The following is a 24,541-nucleotide window of genomic DNA, read 5'->3' on the forward strand; positions in this document are numbered from 1 at the left end:
TGTTAGGTTTTCTAGAGAGAAAGTCAGAAAGGCGAAGGCACAGATGGAACTAAGTCTGGCCACTGCCATAAAAGATAATAAAAGTACTTTTACAAATATATTAGCAATAAAGAAGGACCAAAGAGAACCTCCATCCTCTCTCTGCTGGATAGTAGGAAGAAGCTAGCGACTGAGGATGAGGAAAAAGCTCAGGTACTTAATGCTGCCTTTCCCTCACGTTTGTAATAGTCATGATCCATCCTCAGGGTACTCAGTTCCCTGAGCTCGATGGCAAAGATGGGGAGTTGACTGAAGTCCCCATAATTCAGGAAGAAATGATTAGCAACTTCCTGCTCCACTTAGGCATACACAAGTCTATGGGGCCGGATGGGTTCCACACAAGAGTGCTGAAGGAGCTGGCAGAGGAGCTTCCTAATCCACTCTCCAGCATCTATCAGCACTCTCTATCATCTATTACCCTCTACCTGGTCTAGAGGGCAGGTCCGTGAGGACTAGAGGTTGGCTGATGTGACACCTCTCTACAAAAAGGGCAGGAAGGAAGACGCTGGGAATTACAGGCATGTAGGCCTCACATCAGTGCTGGGGAAGGTGATGGAGCAGATGATCCTAAGTGAAATCATAACACATGTGATGGAAAACAGAGGGATCAGGCTGGTCAGCATGGGTTCAGGAAGGGCAGGTCCTACTTGATCAGCCTGGTCTCCTTCTACAATAGGGTGACCCACCTGGTTGATGAGGGAAGGGATGTGGACATTGTGTATGTGGATTTATGTAAAGCTTCTGACACTGTCTCCCACAGCATTCTCCTGAAGAAACTGGCTGCTCATGGCCTGGACAGGTGGATTCTTCACTGGGCTGGAAACTGGCTGGATGGCCAAGCCCAAAGAGTGCTGGTAAATGGTATCACTTCTAGTTGGCGACCAGTCATTAGGGGTGTCCCTTAGGGCTCAGTATTAGGGCCAGTGTTGTTTAGTATCTTCATGGATGATCTGGCTGAGGGGATTGAGTACACCCTCAGTAAATTTGCGGACAACACCAAGTTGGCTGGGAGTGTTGATCTACTGAAGGATAAGGGAAGCTCTGCAGAAGGATCTGGTATTGGAACAGGCTTCCCAAGAAATGGTGATATGAATTACTGGCAGTCCTGGGGTAATGGTTGGACTTGGTCTTAAAGGTCTTTTCTAACCTAGTTGATTCTATGATTCTGAATATGCTGACCACCATGAAGTCCCCGCAGGAGAAGTTTCTCTTAACCAGGAGTAAAATTACAGCTGTCTAGAAACTGAAGAGTAATTGATGTGATCTAAGCAGACCAGCCCTACAAAACCTGCACATCACTGCCTCTGAGAACATGAGAGAGAAATATTCCATAAAGAGGTCACTCTAGACTCTGTTTTTACTATTTCAAAGTCATTTGACAATAATCGAAAAAGGCACAGAAATCAGCCACTGAAAATACCAACAAGCTTTTACTTACTCTAATCACCACCCCACAACCAATGCAGGATTTCGTGATGTCTTGTTATATCCTAGTTTTACAAGACTGAAGTAATGTGGTTTCATCTACCACTGCAGGGAGACTGTTCCATCATTTACTAAATGTCAGCATGATGAGCTAGCTTGGACATTTGCTGAATGTTTTTGACAAGCAGCAAATAATAAAAAGAGAAGTAATAGCTCTAAAATATGAACTTCTGGATGCAATAACAGCTGGTTTAAAGGAAAATCTCATAGGCTATAGGATATGAAGGTACTGATCCACAGGGCTGCTACAGTTAGGAAACAAGGGATCGTCTCCTGATCCACACAAGACCTCATAAAGTGTTGATCTGAAGTACAAAGGAATACTGTGAGTAGATACTGGAGAAGATAAACCAAGTTATCTTGCAGTTGTCTCACTGGCTACTAATGGCAAAGAAGCTTGAGTTCAACAGGACTCAAGAAATACAAGAGAAAGGCAGCCTGGGACATTCAGCTGGGACCAGCCCTTCATCTGAAAGCTGAGTAAGGGAGAAAAGTGAGCAGCACCAACACATCCTCTGTGAATATTTTAAAAAGTGAGCCTCTTAAAAGGATCCTTCTGGACAGCCACAAGCATCTAATATTTTCTATACTGGATTTTAAAAATAGGCATTCCCAAGTATAAGCAGATCTGAAGAACTGCAAAAAATATTTCAAGGAGGACAGAGCTTGAAATGACTGATTTGGGTTTGTGCAATGTCCCAGCAATATCTGAAGACTTAATACTGAGAATATTAATCTGGTATAATGCACATTGATGGATCTGAATAAACTTATCTATTCACAAGTGATAACTTGTGATAATCTTAAGAATTAAAAATTACAACAGTGCAGTTTGTCCCAGAATGAGTTTATTTCCTTCACAAGAAATGCACAAGGAGATGGGAAACCTCCCTGGCCACACATGTAGGAAAGGACAAGAGGACTAGATGCATAAGCTAAACAAAGACAAATTCCACAATGATTTGGATTTGAGTAAAGTGGTTTGATTTGCTGAGGCTAAGTGGCAGAAAGATGCTGTGAATATTAAACCCCTGACTTGTAACGAACAGGTAATTTTAATTCATGACATTCTTTCTGTTGGCCAAGGCTCAGGAAGTGAAGGTGAGACTTGCACATTGGTTGTGGCCCCCAGGTTCCTGTGTTTCTGAAGCTGAACCTTGTGCTGGCACAGCCTGTCTCACCCATTAACCTGATGATTGGTGGGTGCTTTGGTCAGTGAACTTACTCACCAGTGTATAGCCTATGAACAAGTGGAGCAGCACTTTCACACGTCTTCTTGCCCAGTCAGGTATGTCCCCAGAATGTGGCTGGGGTTTGCACCAGAAAATAAAAAGGCTGCTGTATGCATCAACTCTGGGCCAAGAGACATTTGCATGATGAAGTAGCTGAAGCAACAGAAGCTACTTTGGTCATAGGATGGCATCACCCTGCAAAACACAGACCCCTGAGGACAGAGGTTTTTTGCTGGAAATCTTTCTGTGAAATTTGTGTTTCTGGGAGAAAAAACAACAAGAAAAAAGCAAAACAAAACAAAAGAATGAGAGAAAAGGATGTGAAGAAGTACCAGTCTGAGATGTACTGATAATGTGGCTTGAGGAATACTGAAAGAAAGCAAAGGGAAGTGTATATGTCTGTGTGCTTTCGAGTTTACTGCTTTCTGAAAAGGACCTAGAATTTGTATGGTCTGAATTATTTTTAACCTTGTGTCAGGATTCACTGTACATATTCTAAATAAACAGGCTACACCACATATTTCAGTTATGATCAATTCAGCTGACATAACTTTCTAGCAGAAACAGCATGCAGGGTCATAAGCTTTTCCTAGCTATTTAAGGATAAAAAGTGGTAACATAACTTTAAGGACGTCATTAACACCCTGCTACTAGAAGCCCCGAGGCTGCAGGCAGATCCTACTCTGCTGCAGGCTGTACAAACACAGCAGAGGTGGCCTAGAAGGGCTTAAATCTGCACGCAGGTTTGCCAAAACATTAGAGTGCATTCTCTACTTCCAGCTCAACTATTCTTCTGCTAAATGCTTAAGTCACGCTGTCTCCAATAAATCAAAATGAACAATGGCTTTTTCTGCTTGGTGCTCACATCTTTAAAATATCAGTGGGCAGTTTTCATATTTTCCTGGGCTTCAGCCCTTAGTCATCTCTCTGCTATGTGTTAGATGCATCGCTCTTTTTCATCTATTCTCATGAGTCAACCCGTCCAGTCTCTTTTTCATTCTTCTCTCCTCTGAGCTCCCACCAGTGTTTTTCTGCTACTGAAGCATCCAGTGCAGTTTTGTGTTCTGAGTTCAGATTAAGGTTTCCCACCCTTGTATCAGAAACTTAGCTGGGCTTTGGAGAATGGTCTAACACTTGGTATGTGGGTGGGATCTAGACATATAAGGCTTCAAATACTGGTTCACACACTATGTTGCCTCAAAAAGGGAATTTAATGTACTCTGGGTCTAAAGATATGTCCATCCTGATACAGCAAAGGGCAAATCAGAATGCCTTGCTTGAACCAGATTCACTGTCTGTCTCTTTGCTACCTGAGACTGCGTTCAGGACCAGACTTCACCTTGGTTCCAAAGCTTCAATGCAGTCAGCATCTCAGTAGTGGAGTGATCCCCTATTTTTGTGATCTGGGCAGACTCGTAGAGTGAATCATGGTCACATTCAGGCAGCGTAGATTTGAGACATGCATGTGCAGCATGGACTCCTTTAACACAAAGTGCAGCAGAGCTACCAGCAATACAGATGCAAGGTCATGGGGCATATTTAACATTCTCTGAAGCTGTCTCTGCACATCACAAAATGGACACAGCCTCTGTTTCCCAGCTATAAAATAAGAGCACACAATCCTTCTCCATATCGTAAGTCTGTCATTGGGATAAAGTGCGCTGCTGACTCAGAGCTGCCTAAAAACTATTGGCATGAAGTCAAATCTCTGCCCACACCTGCTATTGTCTGACCCATCCATCACTTCTTGCTGCCAGGGCAAAGGAAAGGCTCAACCCATCTGAACCCCCAGAATGACTGGACATGGGAAGTGGTGCCTTTCCTAGCTTTCTTGTATAGTTAGGCTGTGCTAAGGCATCTCTTAATTAAGCTGGAAAGGCTAGCAAGCTGATTGATAGATTTGGATTGACATGCTGGTGAAGTGCCTGTGACATCCCCAGAGGGCGCATTAAATAAACCAAATAGACTAAGGATTCAGTAAGCTAATGAAGAGGGAAATGAGAAAGAAATGAGGAAGATTGAAGACACGAGGGTGAAGGAGAAAGAAGAATATGGGAAGAGAAGACAGGGTAAAAAAGAAAAACAGAGAGATAAAAGTAAGCAGGAAGGAGGAAAAGAGAGGGGCTGAGAGGAGGTGAGAGGGAAATACATAAAGACAGTGAACAGGATTAAGTGCAGGAGTAAGGAAGAAAAGACCGTGCAAGATGCTGAGGATTTCTCCAAAGCCATGCTGGGACCATCTGTGCTGCAGCCTGGAGTCCAAATTGTTCAATCTCTGCCTCCACCAACTTGCATTAACTGCTTAGCAAGGTTGTAACCCCCAGCAGGACTCACGGGTCCACTCTGCCTACCCACACCCTAAGGTGCCTTACCTGCTCATGGTGCTCAATGCCCATGCTAATAGTGTTCACTAGGATTGCAATCATGATCCCACGGTTGAAGTACTTGCTGTCCACAATCACTCGAAGCTTGATCCTCACTTCTCGCCACATATCACTGCAGAGCTTCAGTCCTCCACCTTCTTCCACCTCCTCCTTCTCCAGCGTTGAGGCACCCTGTTCCTCTCTGCTGCACTCTCCCTCTTCTTTCCTGGCTCCTCCGTCCTCCTGCTCTGAGTCAGTGTTATCCAGGACAGAGAGCCTTCGGGATGGTTCATGCTCCACCCTATGGCATCGGGGGCAGTTGGTGGGATCAGAGGTTGCTGTCACAGCAATGGGCTGGACAAAGCCCTGAGAAGGGCAGGAAAGAGAGTTGTGCTGTTGGCAAAGCCCTAAGGAGAGAAATGAACATGCTTAAAGGAGGAGGCTTTGAAAAAGACACTGAAACTGGGCACACGTTTGACTTTGGGGTATTTAGACAGGGTAACTGGGCTTTTTAGTGGTAAAGATGATTAAGCACTGGCACATCATCTCAAGGCTAGCAATAAAAGCCATTGCCGTTACAGGCTTTACACTGGCTGTGTCACCAAAAGGCATGATACTGTTCAGCTGACAGTGATTAGGCTCAATGGGGGTTTGCATCCATCAGAGGAAGAACTGTTTTGGCTGATACAGGAGTCACAGCTTGAGGCTCAGTAGCTTGTATTACATGGGAACAGAGGGAAAAACAATCACAAGGGCTGATTTTTGGCCTGAACTGCTACAAGTGGGGTCCAAGAACCCACATGCTGAGCTGAACTCTCTAAATTAGAGAAGCTACATTGGCAAAGCATCTCAAGAAGCAAGAAAAGGTAGCACAAGAACAATTTCTCCTGACAGTCAATGTGCTCTGAGTCAGAACAGATCTCCTGAGTTTAGTGAGAAAACTAAGTTTGTGTTCCTCAGCCCTCCAAGTTGGGCCTGGAAGATCAAATAGACATGAATCAATTAATTCATTAACTCAGTGCATGAAGGCTGCAGAAACTTTTCTCCCAGCAAGTAAAGAAAATGAAAGACTGAATATGCAAGTCCAGCTGAAGGAAAATATACTTTTTGCTTGTTAGTGGGAGCATAACTTAGGAAAGGCATTGGAAGCAGTTAATACTAACTCTATAAAACCATTTTTACAGTTACTTTTCAGGCCAGGAATCCAATTTACATGGTATCTCATATCTAATTTTACACAACAGCATGTGCTCCCATCAAGAAAAATTGTCTCATTGCCCTTGCCTAAGTTCTGCAGTATTGCTTCCTTGGCTCAGGAGACACCCATTACAATTCTATTCCCTTTGCCTATCTCTTATAGCACAGCAACTCACGTTTGGCAGAGAACTGTGGGGGATCTGCTATGTCACCAAGTCAAATCCTTAGTCCCACTTTGTCATATCCCTGTAACACTTCTCTCTCCCAAACTGCTGTCATTACCCTTCTATATACCAGACCTGGAGCCCTTTACTAGACTCCGGATTTTAGATCTGGCTTTCCCATGTTCCTTGCTGGTCACCCCTGTTTCACTCCCATTCTCGCTGGTCATCCCGACCCTGCAAGTCTAGTGCACTGGCCATGGCCCCATGCTCACTGTGGCCAATGTTAATTCTAATTCTGTGCTTTGTAGGCACAGGTCATTTGGCAAGCTGGCACACAGAGATGCTCCCAGTTACACTCACGTTTCCACTACTGGCATTTCCAGCTTAACACATGCAATCCTTACTGTAGTGCCTCTGGCTTTTCCTGTTCATGCCTAGCTTGGCATTGCTTGGCTGCACGTGGCCCTGGCGCCGGCTCTGTATGCTGTTATACAGCCCAAGGGTGCGGCGTTTGGCTTTGCGCATGATGTGGCAGATGTATTGGAAGATCTCCTCATAGCAGTCTCCTGGCTCCATGTAGCTGGCAACAGTGCTGGAGGAGAGGTACCGGGCTCTCTGCTCCTGCATCAGCTGGTGCTCCCGCTGCTTGGTCTCTGAGAACTGTGTGGCAATGACCACCAGGCACAAATTGATCATGAAGAAGGAGCCCACCTAATAGTAAAGGATTAGAAGAAACAATCAATATCAGCAGGAGGAAGAACATGCAGGAGGGTGAATATAAGAGGAGAGAGGTGTGGAAAGTGACTGGAGGCAGACCAGTCTGTGTATGGAGATAGGATTCCAGAGAAAGCCAGGGCTAGCTGAGCTAGTTTGTTTTTTTTTTGAAAATTCAGTGGGATTTCCATGCAGAATTTAGAGTTCTGAATTGAAATTCAGGAAACACAAGCCTGGCATTTGGCTCTTTTGGCAGGTTTGGGACCTTTAGCAAGTCCCTTAGAAGCACTTTCATATCCCTCTTTTATATTTGTTGGTGCTGAAAGATCTAGATCTCAGTATTACATACTATGAAATTACAGATTAATCTCCACTAGAGATTATCTGCTACACGTAGGATAAAACCTGGGCTTCAATATGAAGAGAATTTCATACATAAAAGGGCTGTAACCACTTTCAAAATAATTTTCAAAGCTATGATGCCCTGACTGATGCCTGCTCCCCACAGAGTTTTAAGTGGTGATACAGCATTGATAAAATGCAGTCTGATCTCTGAACAAGGACCACATGTCTGCTCTGCTCTGAAATGGACTTTGCGGTGTGGCCCCTGGGAGCAGAGGAAGAACTAGCTCAAGATTTCTGCTTCAGATGCACCAGGAAACATTCCTGCTAAGGGATATCCTCACACTATATTCCTCCTGTACAAATTCACACAGGACCCAATCTCACCTCCCTGTCTCTCCTTTCCTAGCCAACAGCTCTGACACAAAGCTGGATCCATCCTGACCTTATCTGCATGTGTCCTTCCCCACATAGGCCTACCAGCAAAGGTGAGAGAACAAGCAAAGCTGGTGATAACCTGACCCCAACCCTTGTGCATGGAAAAAGCAGAGTTTTTTTTTCAGCAAGTACCGCAGCTTGTTTTACCTACCCAAGGAGACTTCCCCTCAGTGCACAGCTCTTGCTGCTGCCCATACCAGCTTGCCCCCTTGGCTGTCCCTTTCTCTTGCACACAGGTGCCTAGAAGCTGTATCCAGTAGCTTAATACAGTGGTTCTCAGTATTTTGAAGGGGAGGTGTCACTGCTGGCATTTGAATAAACCTTTGAAACATGAAGCTCTTCTCAGACAGATTCAACATAAGGACAATAAACCATCTCAAAATAAAGGGCTGGGTTGGTTTTTTTTCTCCTCCTCTTTGAACACTTCAAAGCTGTTCTAATTCTGCTTCCCTTCATCAATGAACTCCTCTCCTGCCTCTTCTCCTGCCCGTATTTCAGCCTATTTTCCCTTCAGCTTTTGTATGTGGCCTTGAAGATTAAAATAATGCCTCATTCAGTTTTCTTTGCTTTCCCCCAAGATTTTTGCTAGTCCATAATGTCTTGCATGCTTTCACTGAAAAGAGTATGACTGGGAATCCAAATTCTCCAATGTGCTCTCCTGCCCTCTTCCCCTTCAGCTTACCCATTCAGTTACATCCCTTAGCTTTCCCTGCATGAGGCAGGGTTGGGAGCTGAACACTAGCTACACATGCATTTCTGGAACTCTAGTTGTGACACTGCCTGGTACTTTGCAACTTCCAACAACTCCACAATCAACAAGTGACTGAGACTTGCAACACCTTTTCTCTAGGCTACCTGCAAAGGAACTGAGAGTAACAAGATGCCCTCAGCAGGGTCACACTGCCAGCCTGGGCTTGAATCTGAAGGGGTGTTCAGGTTTAACATCACCAAGCCCTGTCCTCACAGGCACCATTTGCTGTGATCTTCCACCAGATGAGCAAAAAAGGGAGGAGTGAGAGGACTGGATATGGCAACTAAACCCAATCCTTAAAACTCTTAGCTGAGAACATCAAACAAATGACTTGTTTAATCCTGAAGACGACAGACAAGTCCATAAACTCCCAGGCTCTGCCAAGCCTGACACTGCATCCTAGCTACCAGAAGAACAAGAAAGTTCCCAGATGGCTTGTAACTGAGCAATCCATCTTAGCTAGCTAAACAGGGAGATCAAAAGTGTCTGACATAAGTCACACAAAGCATATGACAAAGGCAGAAGGAGACTGTTGATTCAAAGCCCCAACACAGGAGTTCTGTCCAGCCCCGAGACTGAGCTCAACTGAACAGAGCCTTCAATCCCTGACTCTGCAATTTTGAATAAAACTTGACTGGTGCTGGAGATGCTGACTGATTTGCCATTATTTTTAACTTGCTTGTGCCTGGATATCCAGCTTGTCTTCTGAAACCCGCATGGGTCAGCACAGAGCACTCCAAGAAGGCCACTGAGTGCTGCAGCATACACGCCAGCCTGAGAGTTTTCTCTAGTCCAAGAGCCACACCAATGGCCAAGTAGCTGGAGAAGTGACAAAGAGACAGCTGGACCTCAGGCAGGAAGTTCCAAATGAAACCCTGAGAAGTGAAAGCAGTCCTTCTTTCATGATAGCTCCATGATCTCTTGCAGAGCAGGAACCTATCTGCAGTTTGCTGAATATGTAAAATACTTTTACCAAGTTGTTCTGCAAGGCCACTCTGAGTGCCAGGGTCAGCCAGCACTCCTGCCCTTGGTAGAACACGTCTATGCAGGAGTCCTTACTGTGCTAGGAATACATCCAGATGGTGGAGCCTTCTTCCTGCCAGATGAGTAGCAGCAGGTAGTGCCTTTATGTAGGTGTTTGAAGATACATCTGGGAGGACTGGGAAGTCATGGATGAAAGCTTAGCTCTAAAGAAGTTGCTGCAGAGATCCATTCCCAGAAGAGTAAGTTTGAGCCAAGGCTAGGATGTATGTGGAAAAGCAAGGACTCAGGTCTTGAAGTATGACTGTCAGAGCAATCCTGCTTAGAAACCCAGGCCTTTCAACCATGGAGAAGGGAAAGAAAAAGGCTGGAAGGACTGTTCTTCATCACATTTGAAGAGAGGTCATCATTTCTACAAGAAGACATGGAGGGAAAATAAAACTAAGGGATTTCTATTCTGCAACCAAGGGCAACTGTTGTGTTCTATGTGCTGTAAAAGATACAGTATGCATGCAAAGTAGGTAACAGAAAGGTTAAATATTTCCAGGGTGTAACTCCACCAAAGGCAAAGGAAATATCCCATCTAGCGTATGGCTCCTTTGTTCTGAGCAGTCTCCAGAGTAACTTGATGTTCATGTGCACCTGCATCTGATGGAAATAAACCTACATAGCTTCTGAGAATGAGGAGGGAGTGTCTAGAAATGCCAATGACACTCTGCAGTAAGATCTCAGGTGGTGTGTTTAATTGAGGGTTTTCAGCACCTGCAAATTCAGAGGCAAGGTTTGAACCACTGGGAATCCACATGAGGTGAGCCAGCAGCAGAAGGATGCTCCTGCTTAGGAGACAAAAATACACTGACAGCATTTATGTAATTTGGAGCAGGGGGTGAGGGGCAGTTTCTGGAAGTCCCGCAGGAGGCTGGGCCCACCCCAGTGGTTAAACACTGACTGCACACAGTCCTTCCTGGCCCTAGGAGAGTCTGTGTCTGAGACAAGGAGTAAATTCTGTGCTGAAGTATCTTGTACAAATCTGAATATTCTGCACATGCTGCTCAAAGTGAAAATGCAAGTACTAAATAACTATCGTATGGTGGGAATCTGAACAAACTTCACGAGAAATAATTGTGTTCTGAACTCATAAAAAGCAGTGGGTGTTTCGTGTGCCTTTGGGAAGAGAGTTGGTGTAAATTCCCCTCCATCCTGTGCAATCATACCTCTGCACTGTCTCTCCTTGGGACTCTCCAGCCTCAAAGTAAAAGCAACACTCCTACAGCTCTATTTCACCTCTGCTGTCCTGGCTCATGATTCAGCCCACAGGAGCAGGTTGTCTTCCTGTTTTTATCTCTTTATCTTTCCCTTGGCAGAAGGCCATAAGGCAGGGAAAAATGAAGCATACAATGAAGATTCAGCTTTTTTATAAGTTCTCTGTCCTGAATTGACCAGTAGATTATTTTTTGCATGCCACTCCCCATATGTACAGGAAGCAGAATTTCATCAAGAAACTGGATTAAAGTTTGTTTGCTGTCAAGTCACTGCATGTCAGCTTGAAGTTAAACTAGTTCCTGTGCCAGATGAGCCAGGGCAGTTACTGGGTGACTGGTTCTAGAGATCCTATCTCTAGGAGAGCGTGATCACATAGGACAAGTAGCAAGTGAAGAGCAGAATCTTAGCCAGGTCTGGTCAGCAGTTCATCCAAATACATGTAGGCCTTGAAAACACACACTAGGTCCTTACTGGCAAAGTGACCTTCAACTAAATTGTACCTATGGCATACAGATTTCATACTTCCCCTAATCCATCCAATGTCTTTCCTTTCCACTCTTGACTTTGGCCCTAAACTAAAACATCAGTGTGTTATCAATGTTAGACTAAAACCAAAACGCAGCACTAAAAACAGCTAGTAGCTGGAAGAAAGTTAACTCTATTCCAGCTGAAACCAGGAGAGTTCCCATATGGGAAAAGTGCAAGAGTCTTCATAAAAACAAAATTCTTCCTTGCTAGAAATGGGATATTCCCTTCAAGAAAATGCATTTACAAATGAGGGTCTTGAGACTGGAAGAGGGAATGGCACCATATCTCACCTCTCTTTCCAGGCACTGACAACAAACATCCTTACAGCAAAGCTATCTTCAAGCTCTCATCACAGACACACTTTTCTCTTTCTATCTCCACCAGCTACAAGTAATCTCACACAGCCAGTTTACGTTGGACTGCTGACACTTTCGGAGCAGCAGCTCCTTTCTGTTCATGGTGAGGAAGTAATTCAGCATGACAGACGCCAAATCTGACAAAATCTGAATCTGAGAACCTGGATCTCAGAAATCCATGTCCTGCCAAAAGCCATAAAACATGGCTCAAGAATAACTCAAGAGCTTAAAACATATAAAGAGACCAAGTAGGAGGGCAGATGCAGGAATGAATTTCTGTGCTTAGTCTCTGGGCCTACTAGTTTGGGAAACTGACATTGAGAGAAGATTCATGGATGAGAACATTACCCTACACTGGGTATGTATATCTCTAGGAATCCATCCTAAGCATATTTTTTTTAATGAAAGACAATAACCAGGCTGACAACCACGTGATCCTGCCACTGACTCTTGGTGAAAATCAAGTAGCTGGTTCTGGAAATTCCTAGAAGAAATCCAGGTGAAGTAGTTTGCTTCCATGATATTTGTGTTGACATAACACCTGGCTTTTGTAGGCATTTACCTTGCAATGCTGACAGTCATCGAGGCTTATACTTACGATTATCAGCAAGATAAAGTAGATAAAATTGTAGAAGGAATGGGCATCCATCACATAGTACATGATCTCCACCCACCCTTCCAGTGTGATAACCTGCAGAGACAAGCAACAAGGGAAACAGTAGGGAAGTGGGCTCCCAGAGTTCCCTCCTCAGTGCATACAGGCAGGGCTGTTGCAACCCAAGGAAGGTGAGAAACAACAATTCATTTCAAGGAGGCCAAATTTCCATTCCAGAGAATCAGCATGGTACTGCTTGGTGACACTGGCATAGTATCAAAGCCTGTGAGATCATGCTAGTCCACAGCAGGAATATTTCATTAAAATAGTTCATTTCCCTGGATCACAGCAGGGAAAAAACCCGCAGCAGGTTTCTGTGCCCCTTGGACTGGACACTGCGTACAGCCGGTGGAAAAGAGAAAATGTTTGAATTTTAGGTCCCATCTGCAATGGGAATCTGTGTGCGGGGAATTACAAAAAATCAAAATAAAATAGCCTCCCCTTTGCTATAGTGATCTGGACTGAAGGGAAGACTGGTACAAGTCAGCCTGAAGAGTTCAGCTCATTTCAGCAAGAGCCTTGAACATCTCTATGTCCCTCCTTTATGTTCCATCTTCAGGAACACCATTCATGTTGGGCACTCTGTTTTTCTCAGTAGAATAGTTGCAAGGCACTTTTCTCTCTGCTGCTGTATCTCACCTTGCAGAAACTGTCACAGGAGCACAGAAAGATTGAGTTGGAAAAAGAAAACTTGATTTGAGCTATGTTAGGAGGTGAACTTGATCTTACCTGAAATATCACAATCCAGGCATACCCAATATTGTCAAAGTTGATGGCACCCTTGTGTGGGTTGGCATTGCCTGTACGGCACACATTGTAGTATTGGTTCCAGTTGACACACATGCCACTGATGTTGAACTCTTGCCGGACTGAGTTGTAGTAATAATAATCATCCTTGTCCAAACAGCATTCATGGCCCCGCTCTTTCAGTGGGGGTATCTCATGACAGCCCATAATTCCATTGTCTCCTGACAGTGAGCAAATAAAGGGCATCTCATCATCTTCTTCAGGCTGGTAATAAGGGGGAAGGACAATGTCACCTTGTCTGCAAGGATAAAAAAACACAGTCATAAGGTTCCTGTAACAGACGGTTTCCCATCAGCGATGCTACTGGAGCTAGATTCTCCCTGGATAGGGACTGAACTGGGTAAGAGATTTCCAGGTTTACTGCCTCAAGACAGGGCTCCTGGAAAGCAGGAAATTTCCAGGGTGAGTCCCCAGTTTTCAGAGCTTTGCCTCCCATCAGATCACCCTAAGCCAAATTACACAATCTCCTTCTGATTACTCTCCCCATTAGCATCAAAGTTAAATTAGATCCAGTGATATTAAGGAAGTTCATCAGGCTTTATTGTGATGTACTCATGTATGTAACTGTTGATGGACATATTTTATAACACTTGGCAGAGAACCTTCTGCACCTCTACAAAATCAAAATCCAGCTCATGCATAATTAAGGTTGCACAGCTCAGCCTTAAAATCAGGAAATGCAAAGATAAAATTGACTTAACCTTAACTATGACTCCTTTTTGACAGCTGGCATTATGGGTGCAATGTTTCATGACAAGTTCACCATAATGCAAGCACCTTCCAAATACATGAATAATTAACATCATCTATGCTTGCTTAGCTGGAGATGAGCTAATGATCAGGAAAATGAAAGGTGAAGATTTAAAACTTTCTATTAAACTTTATCTGGTGCATTCCTTACAGTGCCACAATACACAACTTTCATGTTCCGTAAATGCAGACTTGTTCATTAAGTGTCATAGGAAAAGGACAGGTGTTGATGCTGAGGGGGGACTCTCCATTAGGGACCATAGTGGCAGGACAAGGGGCAATGGGTTAAAACTTAAATGGGGGAAGTTTAGATTGGATATAAGGAGGAAGTTCTTTACTGTGAGGGTGGTGAGGCACTAGAACAGGCTGCCCAAGGAAGTTGTGAATGCTCCATCCCTGGCTGTGTTCAAGGCCAGGCTGAACAAAGCCATGGGTGACGTGGTTTAGTGTGAGGTGTCCCTACCCATGGCAGGTCGGTTGGAACTAGATGATCTTAAGGTCCTTTCCAACCCTAACTATTCTATGATTCTATTATGAAAAAGTCTCTTAATTCTAAACTGAGTGGAACTAAACCACAAAGATGTGTTGTAGCACATTCACATCACTGCTGAATTGTGTGCCTACAGAATTCATTTCTCTAGTAATGGTCAGCTAAAGATTTTCTAGTATCTGTCACTTTGCCAGCTGCCCCAATTCAGTTCTTGGTTACACTAACTCCATATGGATGTAATTACACTCATTAAAGTAGTATTACCCCTGATTTACATAAAGGACAATCATCCTAAACATTCATTTTTCCCCAAGGAATATATAAACACAGTAAATGAATGCTTTAAGCATTCTACTTTAAGCTCCTACTCTTCAACACCACTGCTCTTCTGCAGATTATATTTTCACACTTAACTTTTTTTTTCCAATTTGAGATGATCTAAAGCTTCAGAATTGTTTAATCAGTCTAAACTGATCTACAGCTTTAGGGCTTTTTTTAAGTAGTCTAAACTGATAGCTTGCCTGGGATTAGTATATGGTTTTAAGAAGATATTTCAAAGCCTGAGATCTGCTAAAGCCAGAAAGTCAACAGGAGGAGCTGTGCCCTGGAACTGATGCTCTCCGCTCCAGCAGGGTAATCAGAGAATACGTAACAGGCAGAAGCATTTCCACCCCATTTCCACCTGCTTTGCAGGTTCTCCCCTGACCTCCTCATAATAAACCTCAGATACCTGTAAATCAACCCATGTGGTCCAGGCTCTTTTTGCCAGAACTGTGCCCACATTTCCCCATGTTTTCTTTTTGTCCCATTCAAGCAGCCATTCTTCACTTTCAGATACTCTCACTTCTACTAACACGGCTGTGGGACACCTCTGCCAACAGCAGAGAACCAGGCAGCAGAAGACAAGAGAGCAGGGAAGAGGAAAGAGAAATGTTCCTGGAAGAAAGTAAGGAGACATCATCTCTCAGGCACTCACATTGTGAAGTTCTCCTCCATGAAGCAGCGATTGCGGAGCAGCCCAGCCCACAGCTGCACCCCAATGATGCCGAAGATGAAGAAGACAAAGAAGCAGAGAAGAAGGACGTTCCCCAGCATGGGCAAGGTGTCCAGGAGCAAGTTCACAAGGATGCGCATGCCTGCAGGGGGAGAAGAGAACCAGAAGGAGCAAGTGTGGGGCAGAGACAGAGAGAAAGGGAGAAAAGGAGAAAAGGAAGGAAACGAAAAATTAGGAGACACACACAAAAAGCCACATGAAAATAAAGGCAGTGTCAGAAATTAATTACTGCCCAAACCAGGCTAGATTCATGATTGTCAGCCTTTCTTGTCCTAACCTCTACTGACAGGCAGCCAGCAGACCTGCTATGATACCATGATCCATTAACCCTAGGCCTTTGCAGCAGCAAGAAGAAAGAGGAAAGAGAAAAGCTGGTACCATCAGCTATCTGACCAATAGCCTTCTCTCCCACTTCCCTGCAGAAGGGCAAGAGAGTGACAACTGTCCCAAAGGTGCGCAGCAGCTCAACAGCAGCATCCTCAACTGTCTTGGACTGAAAATTATCCCAGTTAAACAGTACACTGCAACCTGTGAGAATTACATCAACAGACCAAGCCAGCCTGCATAACAGCATGAACCTATCCAGCCCACATAAACTGACATAAGTTGGTTTTCTCAGTGACAGTATCATTAGTGGACAAGCCATGGAGACCACACTCTCCTCTCTAGGCTAGTCCTCCCTCCACAACAGCGCTGAAGTGCACAAGTAGCAGACAAAGCCCAAAATGCTGTCAGCACAGTACCTCTGGCCAGTGCAAATGTTTCCAAACCCCTTTTACTTTTAATTACCTAATTAATTATTTCTATGGTTTTATTTCTCCCCTGGCATTCCAGCTCACACAGCTGCAAGTTGGGGTGAGGATAGGCTCCTTTCACTGTGGAGCTAATGACTTTTCCTCTGCTCTCCAGGGATGGCAAAAGTCTAGAAATCCTCCTGAGCATCATTGTACTGCCTTTACCACAGCACACACCTCGTGTGATTGTCTCTTGTGCCTCCATGGAGATCCCTCTCCCAGGGGTCCAGGGAATTCCTTCACTGAACATGTTCCATGTAGACCAGCAAATAATTAGCTAATTAGGTATGTATAACCAGTTCGTTACTTCAGATGGCAGTGGAAGGGGAAAAAGGAGAAGATAAGCTTAGGATTCTCTGACAGCCCTTTGAAGCACAAGTTAATCCCCCTTGTGTGCCCAGCATCAAGTAATTAGCCACATAATGCTGTGCATTACGCTCTATCTTTGTTTCCCAGGCTGCTCACACTGCAGAGAGTGGAAGGAAGTGGTACCTGCTGGAGGCATGCAGGCATGGGGTGCATGCACACTGAAAGGCTGCCCAGAACAGGCTGAAGGCAGCATTTGAACAGGCTGCCCAGAGAAGTGGTGGCTGCCCCATCCCTGGCAGTGTTCAAGGACAGCTTGGACTTGAGCAACCTGGTCTAATAGAAGGTGCCCTTGCCCATCACAGAGGCATTGGAACTGGAGGACCTTAAGGTCCTTTCCCTATGAAAGGAGACAGAGAAGAGTGCCTGGTGGGGATTGGTTTAGTTTAAGAGGGAATGTTCTGGAAGCAGATCAGGGTAGCAGAGACAGGAGTGGAGGTAGATGATACGTAGGAGAGATGCTTAATGTCAGTTACATGGATTCATGAAGGAAAATGAATGATGGTACTAGCTCTAAGGCCAGACTGTGGAGCAGCAGCTAAGTCCCACCTGCCTGGTTGCCCAGCTCTATCACCAATCACCAGTTAAGGCATTTTCTAGACAGCACGTCAAGAAATGAGCTATGCAGCGGCAGAGCTCCAGCCGCTCGCTGGGGATCACGGACACGCCATGAGTCACTGACAGCTTCCTGATCTGCTACCACACAAAGCCCAACAGCACAGCCACAGTGCCCTGCTGCCTGTTGCTGTGACCTGCCAGGCTCTGGAGCCATGCTCTGCACAACACTTCAGCTTTAAGGCCACACAACCTCACTGCAGTGCAGCATGTTCCCAGCATTAATGCTGCTTCACAGCAAGAGCTTGGTACTTCCCATAAACTGTCCTGGTCATTACGTTAGGGAGAGCCAAGCAACACAAGAAGTTGTGCCAGCAGTGCTGCAAGAGGGAATGATGTTTTTAAGATCAATTGATGCTAGCTTTATTTCAGAGCAGAGGTAATGGGAAGAATAAGACTGCCCTTATGCTGAAACGCAGAACACGGAGAACAGGCATCCCCACCAGAATTTTACAGACAACACATTTGTTGGATCAGAATTTGCAAAAATTGATTTTGTCCATGTTCCAAGTGAAGAAAAGTAACTTGCAAAACTTGCCTGCCTTCTCTTTGGAAACATCCTGCCTGCCCATATATATTCCATCCTGATTCCAAGTAGCTCCATTGATGGTGCAGGATCTCTATCCACAGCTTCAGGATCCCTGCAATTGCCTTCATGCTTGGCCTTCTTGGGGTACCTAGGCCCATAATCCAAAATCTGTCAGGTGGCCCCATGCCAGGTAGGTGACCACCAGGAAGGTGGCCCTAGCACTTGGCACCTGCTCCACATCACAAATAATTTCAACACTGGTGGGTTCCATTTCTAAATCCAAATGAAACCAAACTTTTATCTTTTAGAAACTCTCCCAGTTAAACAGTCACCCCTGTGTGTGCACAGATACTGACACTGCATATAACATTTTGAGACTGGTTCTACCAAAAGCAAGAATGCTGAAGCTCCACCCATCCAAACATTGATTACAATTCTCCTATGGGCCAACCTATAAACCAAATACATTATTTCATTTTGTGCAAAGCCTCTTTTGCTTTTTTGCTAAGCAATTGCTCTGGAAACCCATTTTCACCAGAGGCATCAGTTTTCCATCAAATGGACCTCCTAACTGAGTTTGCCCAGTTAGTAGAGTACTCTACTCACTCATCCAACTTCTATATAGATGAAAGGCAGTGCCAATACAACCTTTGTTCTCTCCATTGTTAGCCTTCCCAGCTGCCTGCAGTACTCATGCCAGAGTCCCTGAGCACCCTTTGCTATGTCATTTTGGCAGTATCCTTCCTGCACGTCTGGCAGCTCCAACAGACACTTCAGGGGGAAGCCCTCACAGCCTTCTAGTCCCCTCTTGGGCCAGTAGACCTGTGTGGATCTGCCCATTGCAGGGGCTTTGCAGTCCCACTGACCCAGGAAGGGATGGGCTGGTCCAGCAGCCACACCAGTGCATCTGCTGGGGGTATCCAAGGAAGGACCCTCACTGCCAGGTGTCTGAATGCTGCCATGGGCAGGAGGGGGTGGGCCCCACTCTGGCAGGACCCAAAGAACAGTGTGTTTTGTGGTCTGCACAGGGAGGAAGTTGCAAACAGTCTCTGATTCCTCAAGCACTCACAAGGTGTAGGGAAAAGGGGGAGCAAGGCTGAAAAGCACAAGGATGGAGGCTGATGATTTACTGCAGACTCTGGTGGCTGAGATCTCAAGGTCTGTAAAGCAGCTGTGGGGCAATGGCATTGGGCAAAAAGCATACTTTTCAGAGCAGCTTTGGGAACATCTTGCCCTGGAGAACTGGGACACCTCTTTTCCACGGGGCCTTCACCAGACAAGTCACCATCCACAGCAACAGTGGTGCATCTTGCATGACAGCTTCTGGAAGGTACTGTAACCTTTGCGGAAGGCTATTCTGTAAAGTGCTGCTGCAGCCTCCTTCCTGCCTTCTGCCCCTTTACTTTTCTCTTGCTGTGCCCACATCTTCTATCTGTCTCTGCACTGCTCTACAGCATACGTGTGCACATCTCCCAGCCTCCCCCCTCCACCACTGCTGCCTTTCCCCGCATCCCCATTTGTCCTCTATCACTGGCAGAGCAGAAGCCATGCTGGCTCACAGCAAGGAGGGAAAATGAAAAGGACAATGACCTTTTCTGAAGCAGCCTTTGAAAAAAAGAGACATTCCCTGAGAAGAAAAAGGAAGAGGGTCTTGGGCAGTCTGGAGGAAAATCAGGGAGGGAGAGCATTGATGAAGCAACATTCAGCAACCAAACAGGCTTCCAGGGCATCAAATATGAAAAGGTTTTGCTCTTCATGAGGAAGAAAAGCTAAAACCATGAAATATTCATGAGTGCCAGGTGTGGGCTCTGAAAGACCTTTTCTCTTCCCCACTTATGAGGAGACCTGGGCAAAGGAGGAAACCAAACGGCAACGGCTGGGGGCATCCAAGGCAGAATCCTGATGAAATGATGCTCATATTATGTTTCCCTGTTGCTCACCCATGTCCTTAGGCGAGGGGTGGGGAAGGGTGCTCAGCAAAACTCATGGTAGAACACCCTGCAGGAGTGAAGCCACTAGCACAGGAGACACATTCACTGCTCCAACAGGGCAGTGCACATTGAGGGGAAGGCACATCACAGGGATAAGAAGCAGCAGGAGGGTCAGAGGACTGTCAAGGAGCGAGCTACCAGAGGGAGGCACAGAGCTGAGCAAAGCCAAAAGCCTAAGGAAAGTCACTGAATGCTCTCCTGGGTTCAGGCAAAGCAGATCCTCTGTCTCACCCCAACGGCATCCAGAGGCCCTCTCTGACAAACTGTGAAGATGCTACGGTGACCACAGTTCCCTCCAGACACTTGCCATCAACCCTGATTACCTTGGCCATCACAGCTAAGCAGACTCGCCTGGCATGTGTGAGGGAAAGTGAGGTGAGCAGCCAGGGCAAGCCTGGGGAGGAGGTGAGCTCCAGGCAGCCAGACCCAGCTCGCTACTACCTCACCCTGCTCCTGCTCAGCATCATTCTGTTACTTCACCTTCTCTCCACCTGCTTCTTTCCAAGAGCTAGGACCAACAGCAAAGCTAATTTACTCTCTAGCATTAATCACCCTGAGATCTGAATGGAAGACTGGCTCAGGAGAGGGTGAGAAACCTCATTTTTTCTAGTTTCTTATATCTCACCCACCTTTGAGTCCTCTCCAGCTCTACAGTGAAAGATAAAGCTAATGTGCAGAGTCAAAAGGAGACTGCAGTTTGAGGTAATTGTTCCCTTGCTTAGAGTAAATCAGATGGAAAAAAACCCAGAAATTCTCAGCACCCGTCTTATCTGCACCATGGGCCAAGCCTCCAATTGTCATTTTAACTGGAGCAAATCTCTTCCCCATCAGCACTTGTGACTGTAGCTGGCAGGACATTTTGCAGAGTCCAGAGACTGAAGCATCATCTTGTTCCTCAGCCAGGCCACTTGTCCAAATGTGCCTTCTTTCCTTCCTCCCCTGCCCCAGGACACATGGCAGTCCACACAGCTAGCATGGGGTTGGCAAGATTTTCCTGTGCATGCTCCTCTATAGGAATTTTCAGAACTGAGGAGCCATTCCAGCAGATAGATTGTATTTGTGCAGAAAGCACACACAGAGAGATACACCTCCTTTTTGTGGCTGACCCCTGTAGACAGAACAACCTCAGTCTATATGCATGAAGCACTAAGCTGGTGCTTCAACTTATGACCCTATTCACTGACCTCTTGCTGATCTGAGGCTTAGCTGTCATTTCATTTACATCAGCTAAAGAGTGGAGCCAAACTACTGCAAAGAGAAACGGATCAATTGCGCATGCACTGCTAAGCTCACCCTTATTATAAGACACAGCTCCCCTCACCACTCAGATCTTTTTCCCTCTGCTGCATTCCTCCTACCTGAGGCCTCTCCTGCAAACACAAGTGTAAGTAAGAGGAGCTGGGCTGGAACAGCCGGTGCTCAGCTTCAGATGCCTTCTCCTCAAGCTGCAAAGCCAGTCTAACTCACACTGAAGGCCATCACCCCCTGCTTTGCAGCAGTGCAAGAGAGAGCATGACCAGATGGCTGGCCTTACCCAAATTAAACAAACCATACGGAAAAACAGATCCAGATGACAATGCAAGGTAGTGAGAGATCTTCAGCTGGCTTTACTGGTAAGTAAAAGCTGCCCCAGACATGAATGTGAAACACTGGCCTTGCTCAAATGCAAGCAGAGTCTTTCCACTGATACCTCTTCTCAGGCTTCTGGTATGCTCATAGGATAAATTTAGGGCTGGGGTTTTTGCACCTGCCGGTTGTCAGCATGATCCATAGTTTAGGAGCACCCCAAAGTTCCTCAGCAACACCCCATTCTTACCTTGCCTACAAGCAGTTTTCTGGCATCTCAGACTAGCTCAGACACCTCATTCTGTACAACCTGTTGGTAACCTCATCTCCAATTATCCAAATCTCTGTCACTCTTCAGCTTGACCGCAGAAAATATCAAAGCATGACATTTCCAGCACTTACAAAGCTTCAGTCAGTACAAAGAGCTGTTGTTCATTTTCTCAGTAGCATAAGCTACTCACCTTGGAGCAGTGACTTCCCTTAGGATACTGAATCAAGTTCAAGCATTAAGTGTCCTCAGTCCTTACCTTCAAAGTACTCCTCAGCTTAAGCCTGAGGTAGCCCAAAGAGAAACTAAAGCTCTAGGAAAATACTGTCGGTCACAGCTTCACCCTTCTGGGACAAGAAGAGCTCTCCAGAGTAGGTTTAAAGTGCACTGATGTAAGAGAAAAAGCTCTCTCAAGGCTGCACCAAAGCTGTAAAAACAATTCCCTTGGGAGCCAGAGACTAACACAGACCTCATGCTTTTCACTCAGAGAACAAGACGCTTACCTTAGATGGATCAGGTCAGGGCAACATGAGCATCAAAATGAAGAGGAGTTAAAAAAATATATCACTTACAAGACTTCCCAACATACGCTCAGCTAAAACCACTGCCAAAAAGGGAGTGCAAATGAAACCTGAGACATGCTGTTATCCTTGGGGGGAAGACGAGAAAAAACCCACACGGGTGCTGCATAGCCACAATGCTCAGCACACTGCTCAGCACACTCAGGTGCCGGAGCCAGAACAGGATTTCCAGTATTCTTAATCCCTGAGAGATTTCCTTCCTGCCTGCCCATCAAGTGCCATACGCACATCAAGGAAATAGGCCCTTCCTAGTGAGACTTAGTATACTAAAGTGCCAGCAACCTTGAAAATTGTAATTCTCTTTAGCATGGTATACAGCAATAAGTCCCATGGAGCCCTGGCCTAGCTCACACCATGAGTAGTTACTGGCACATTTTGCTGGAGACCTGCAGTAAATCCTACAGAGAAACAGCTTCCAGCATACGTTAGTAAGGATCTCTTCTTAAAGAACTTTTTCTAAAAAAGAATATCAAGATGTCAAAAGAAAATAAAAAAAAAAACCCTAAACCAACCAAACAAAAAAATTTCCCAAAATCCAAACCAAAAACCTTTGGAGAATGCCATGAGAAGTATACACCAAGGTCATGGGAAAGTATCTTCTCACCAGATCATAAATAACACCAAAAGTGAACTGTGGTTCATTCAAAGTCCATTCAAAAATGAACTGTGGCTTGCAGAGTACAGTTGCACCTTCCAAGCCTTTCACAGAAGACGGATGGTTTATACAGCCGTCCTGACCACTAATATTTCTCATCTTTGTTCAAGATGTCCAAGACTCAGTGCATAGAACAGCTCCTCCCCACTGAGCAGGAGCCTAACCAGCCCTACAGATGGAGCAGAAACCAGAGCAATGGCAAGTGGAGCTGCCAGGAGAAGAAGTAAGCCCAGAGATGAGACCTCCTAATTGCAGACCTGACCCCACGGTTACAGTGTCCTCCAGAATGAAGGCAAAATCCAGAGTATTGACCTTGACACTTACATGCTGACATCTCTGGAAAAACAGGTGCCTGGGTCCAAGCTTTGCTGTGATCCAAAAAGACAGCTCAGCTCTGCAGCAAGATGCACTGTACTCAGGGTGCTGTGAGCACAGCTAAGGTCCGTGGATAGTAACAGAGAGCTCATCCACCACAAACACATTCATTATGTGCCACCATAGCACAGATTATGTGTTAGTAGCTACATAATCTGTGACCTGAGCAGAAACGGATGCAGGCAAAGGTCTCAGTTAGGAGCCTCCTTCTTCAGTCTCTCACCCCATTAACCCCTTGCGAGCTTTGGGCAGTTAAGTAACCTTGTCTTGGAGAGTGATGCCAGGTGACAGATGATTTCTTAGAGAGGTGCCTCTGGGGGATTGTTACTGTTCTGTTCTTTTTTCTAATACTGAACATCTAATAAGCAACACCTACTACCACCTGCTACTGTTGTTCATTCACTGATCATCTAATTTTCTCACCGTTTATCACTGCCATGATGACTGCCTTCACTTCCAGTGAAAACCCTATTAAAAACATACAGTGTTTTCTTTCAGAATTGCAGGGGTCACCCAACACCAGGGACAAAAGGTAACTGTAGCACCATGGCTGCAAGGCTCCATTCTATAAATACCCTCAAATTCTTTACACATCTCTAGTGCTGGGTAAGTAGGACAGAATAATGCAAAATATTATGTAAAACAGTGTTCATGCAACTTCTGGTTAAGATTTGAGGGAGCTAATTTCCTCTTGCTGTCACTAGCATGAATCATGTTTCTTTCTACTGCAGGCAGTAACATGACATTAGGTAAAATGCATGTGAAGAGGAGAATTGGGCCCAAAATACGCAAAGATGAAGAAATTTAAGGTTATGGTTGTAAATTACCCTGCCCACACACACGAAGTATAATTTGCATTAGTGTAATATGACATTATCTTTCACCCCATAATACACTGTCATTATTGCTCACATTTCCATGGTATCCACTGCTTGATAGGCCCCATGGGATAGATTTTGCAAAACAGCTCAGCTCCTATTTAGGCAGCAAAATACGTGGCTGGGCTTTCGAGAGCACCGTGTACACTGGAGGCTGAGCTTGTTTGAACAGGCAGCAAAACTGTCACAATGGGAGCTGCAAGGCACTGAGGATTTTAATATTCTGGCTGTGCAGGTTCCCCAGGAGAGAAAAGGACAAATACAGATTCCAGCAAAGGTTTCTTTATGACTGGTTCGATATTTTCTGCTTGGTT

General features: G+C 45.3%; 1 protein-coding gene across 1 annotated transcript in view; it reads right to left on the reverse strand.

Moving 5' to 3' along the window:
• CACNA1I (calcium voltage-gated channel subunit alpha1 I) overlaps nt 1–24,541 on the reverse strand; it is a 156,662-nt gene that overhangs the window by 39,241 nt on the left and 92,880 nt on the right. Inside the window, exons 5-9 of the mRNA XM_031049972.2 lie at nt 15,532–15,691; nt 13,238–13,553; nt 12,452–12,544; nt 6,885–7,191; nt 5,129–5,526 (exon numbers count right to left, since the gene is read on the reverse strand). Coding sequence (XP_030905832.2) covers nt 5,129–5,526; nt 6,885–7,191; nt 12,452–12,544; nt 13,238–13,553; nt 15,532–15,691 — 1,274 coding nt within the window. The remainder of the gene's footprint in view (nt 1–5,128; nt 5,527–6,884; nt 7,192–12,451; nt 12,545–13,237; nt 13,554–15,531; nt 15,692–24,541) is intronic.

The sequence above is a fragment of the Melopsittacus undulatus genome, chromosome 5 (assembly GCF_012275295.1).
Source record: "Melopsittacus undulatus isolate bMelUnd1 chromosome 5, bMelUnd1.mat.Z, whole genome shotgun sequence".
NCBI lineage: Eukaryota > Metazoa > Chordata > Aves > Psittaciformes > Psittaculidae > Melopsittacus > Melopsittacus undulatus.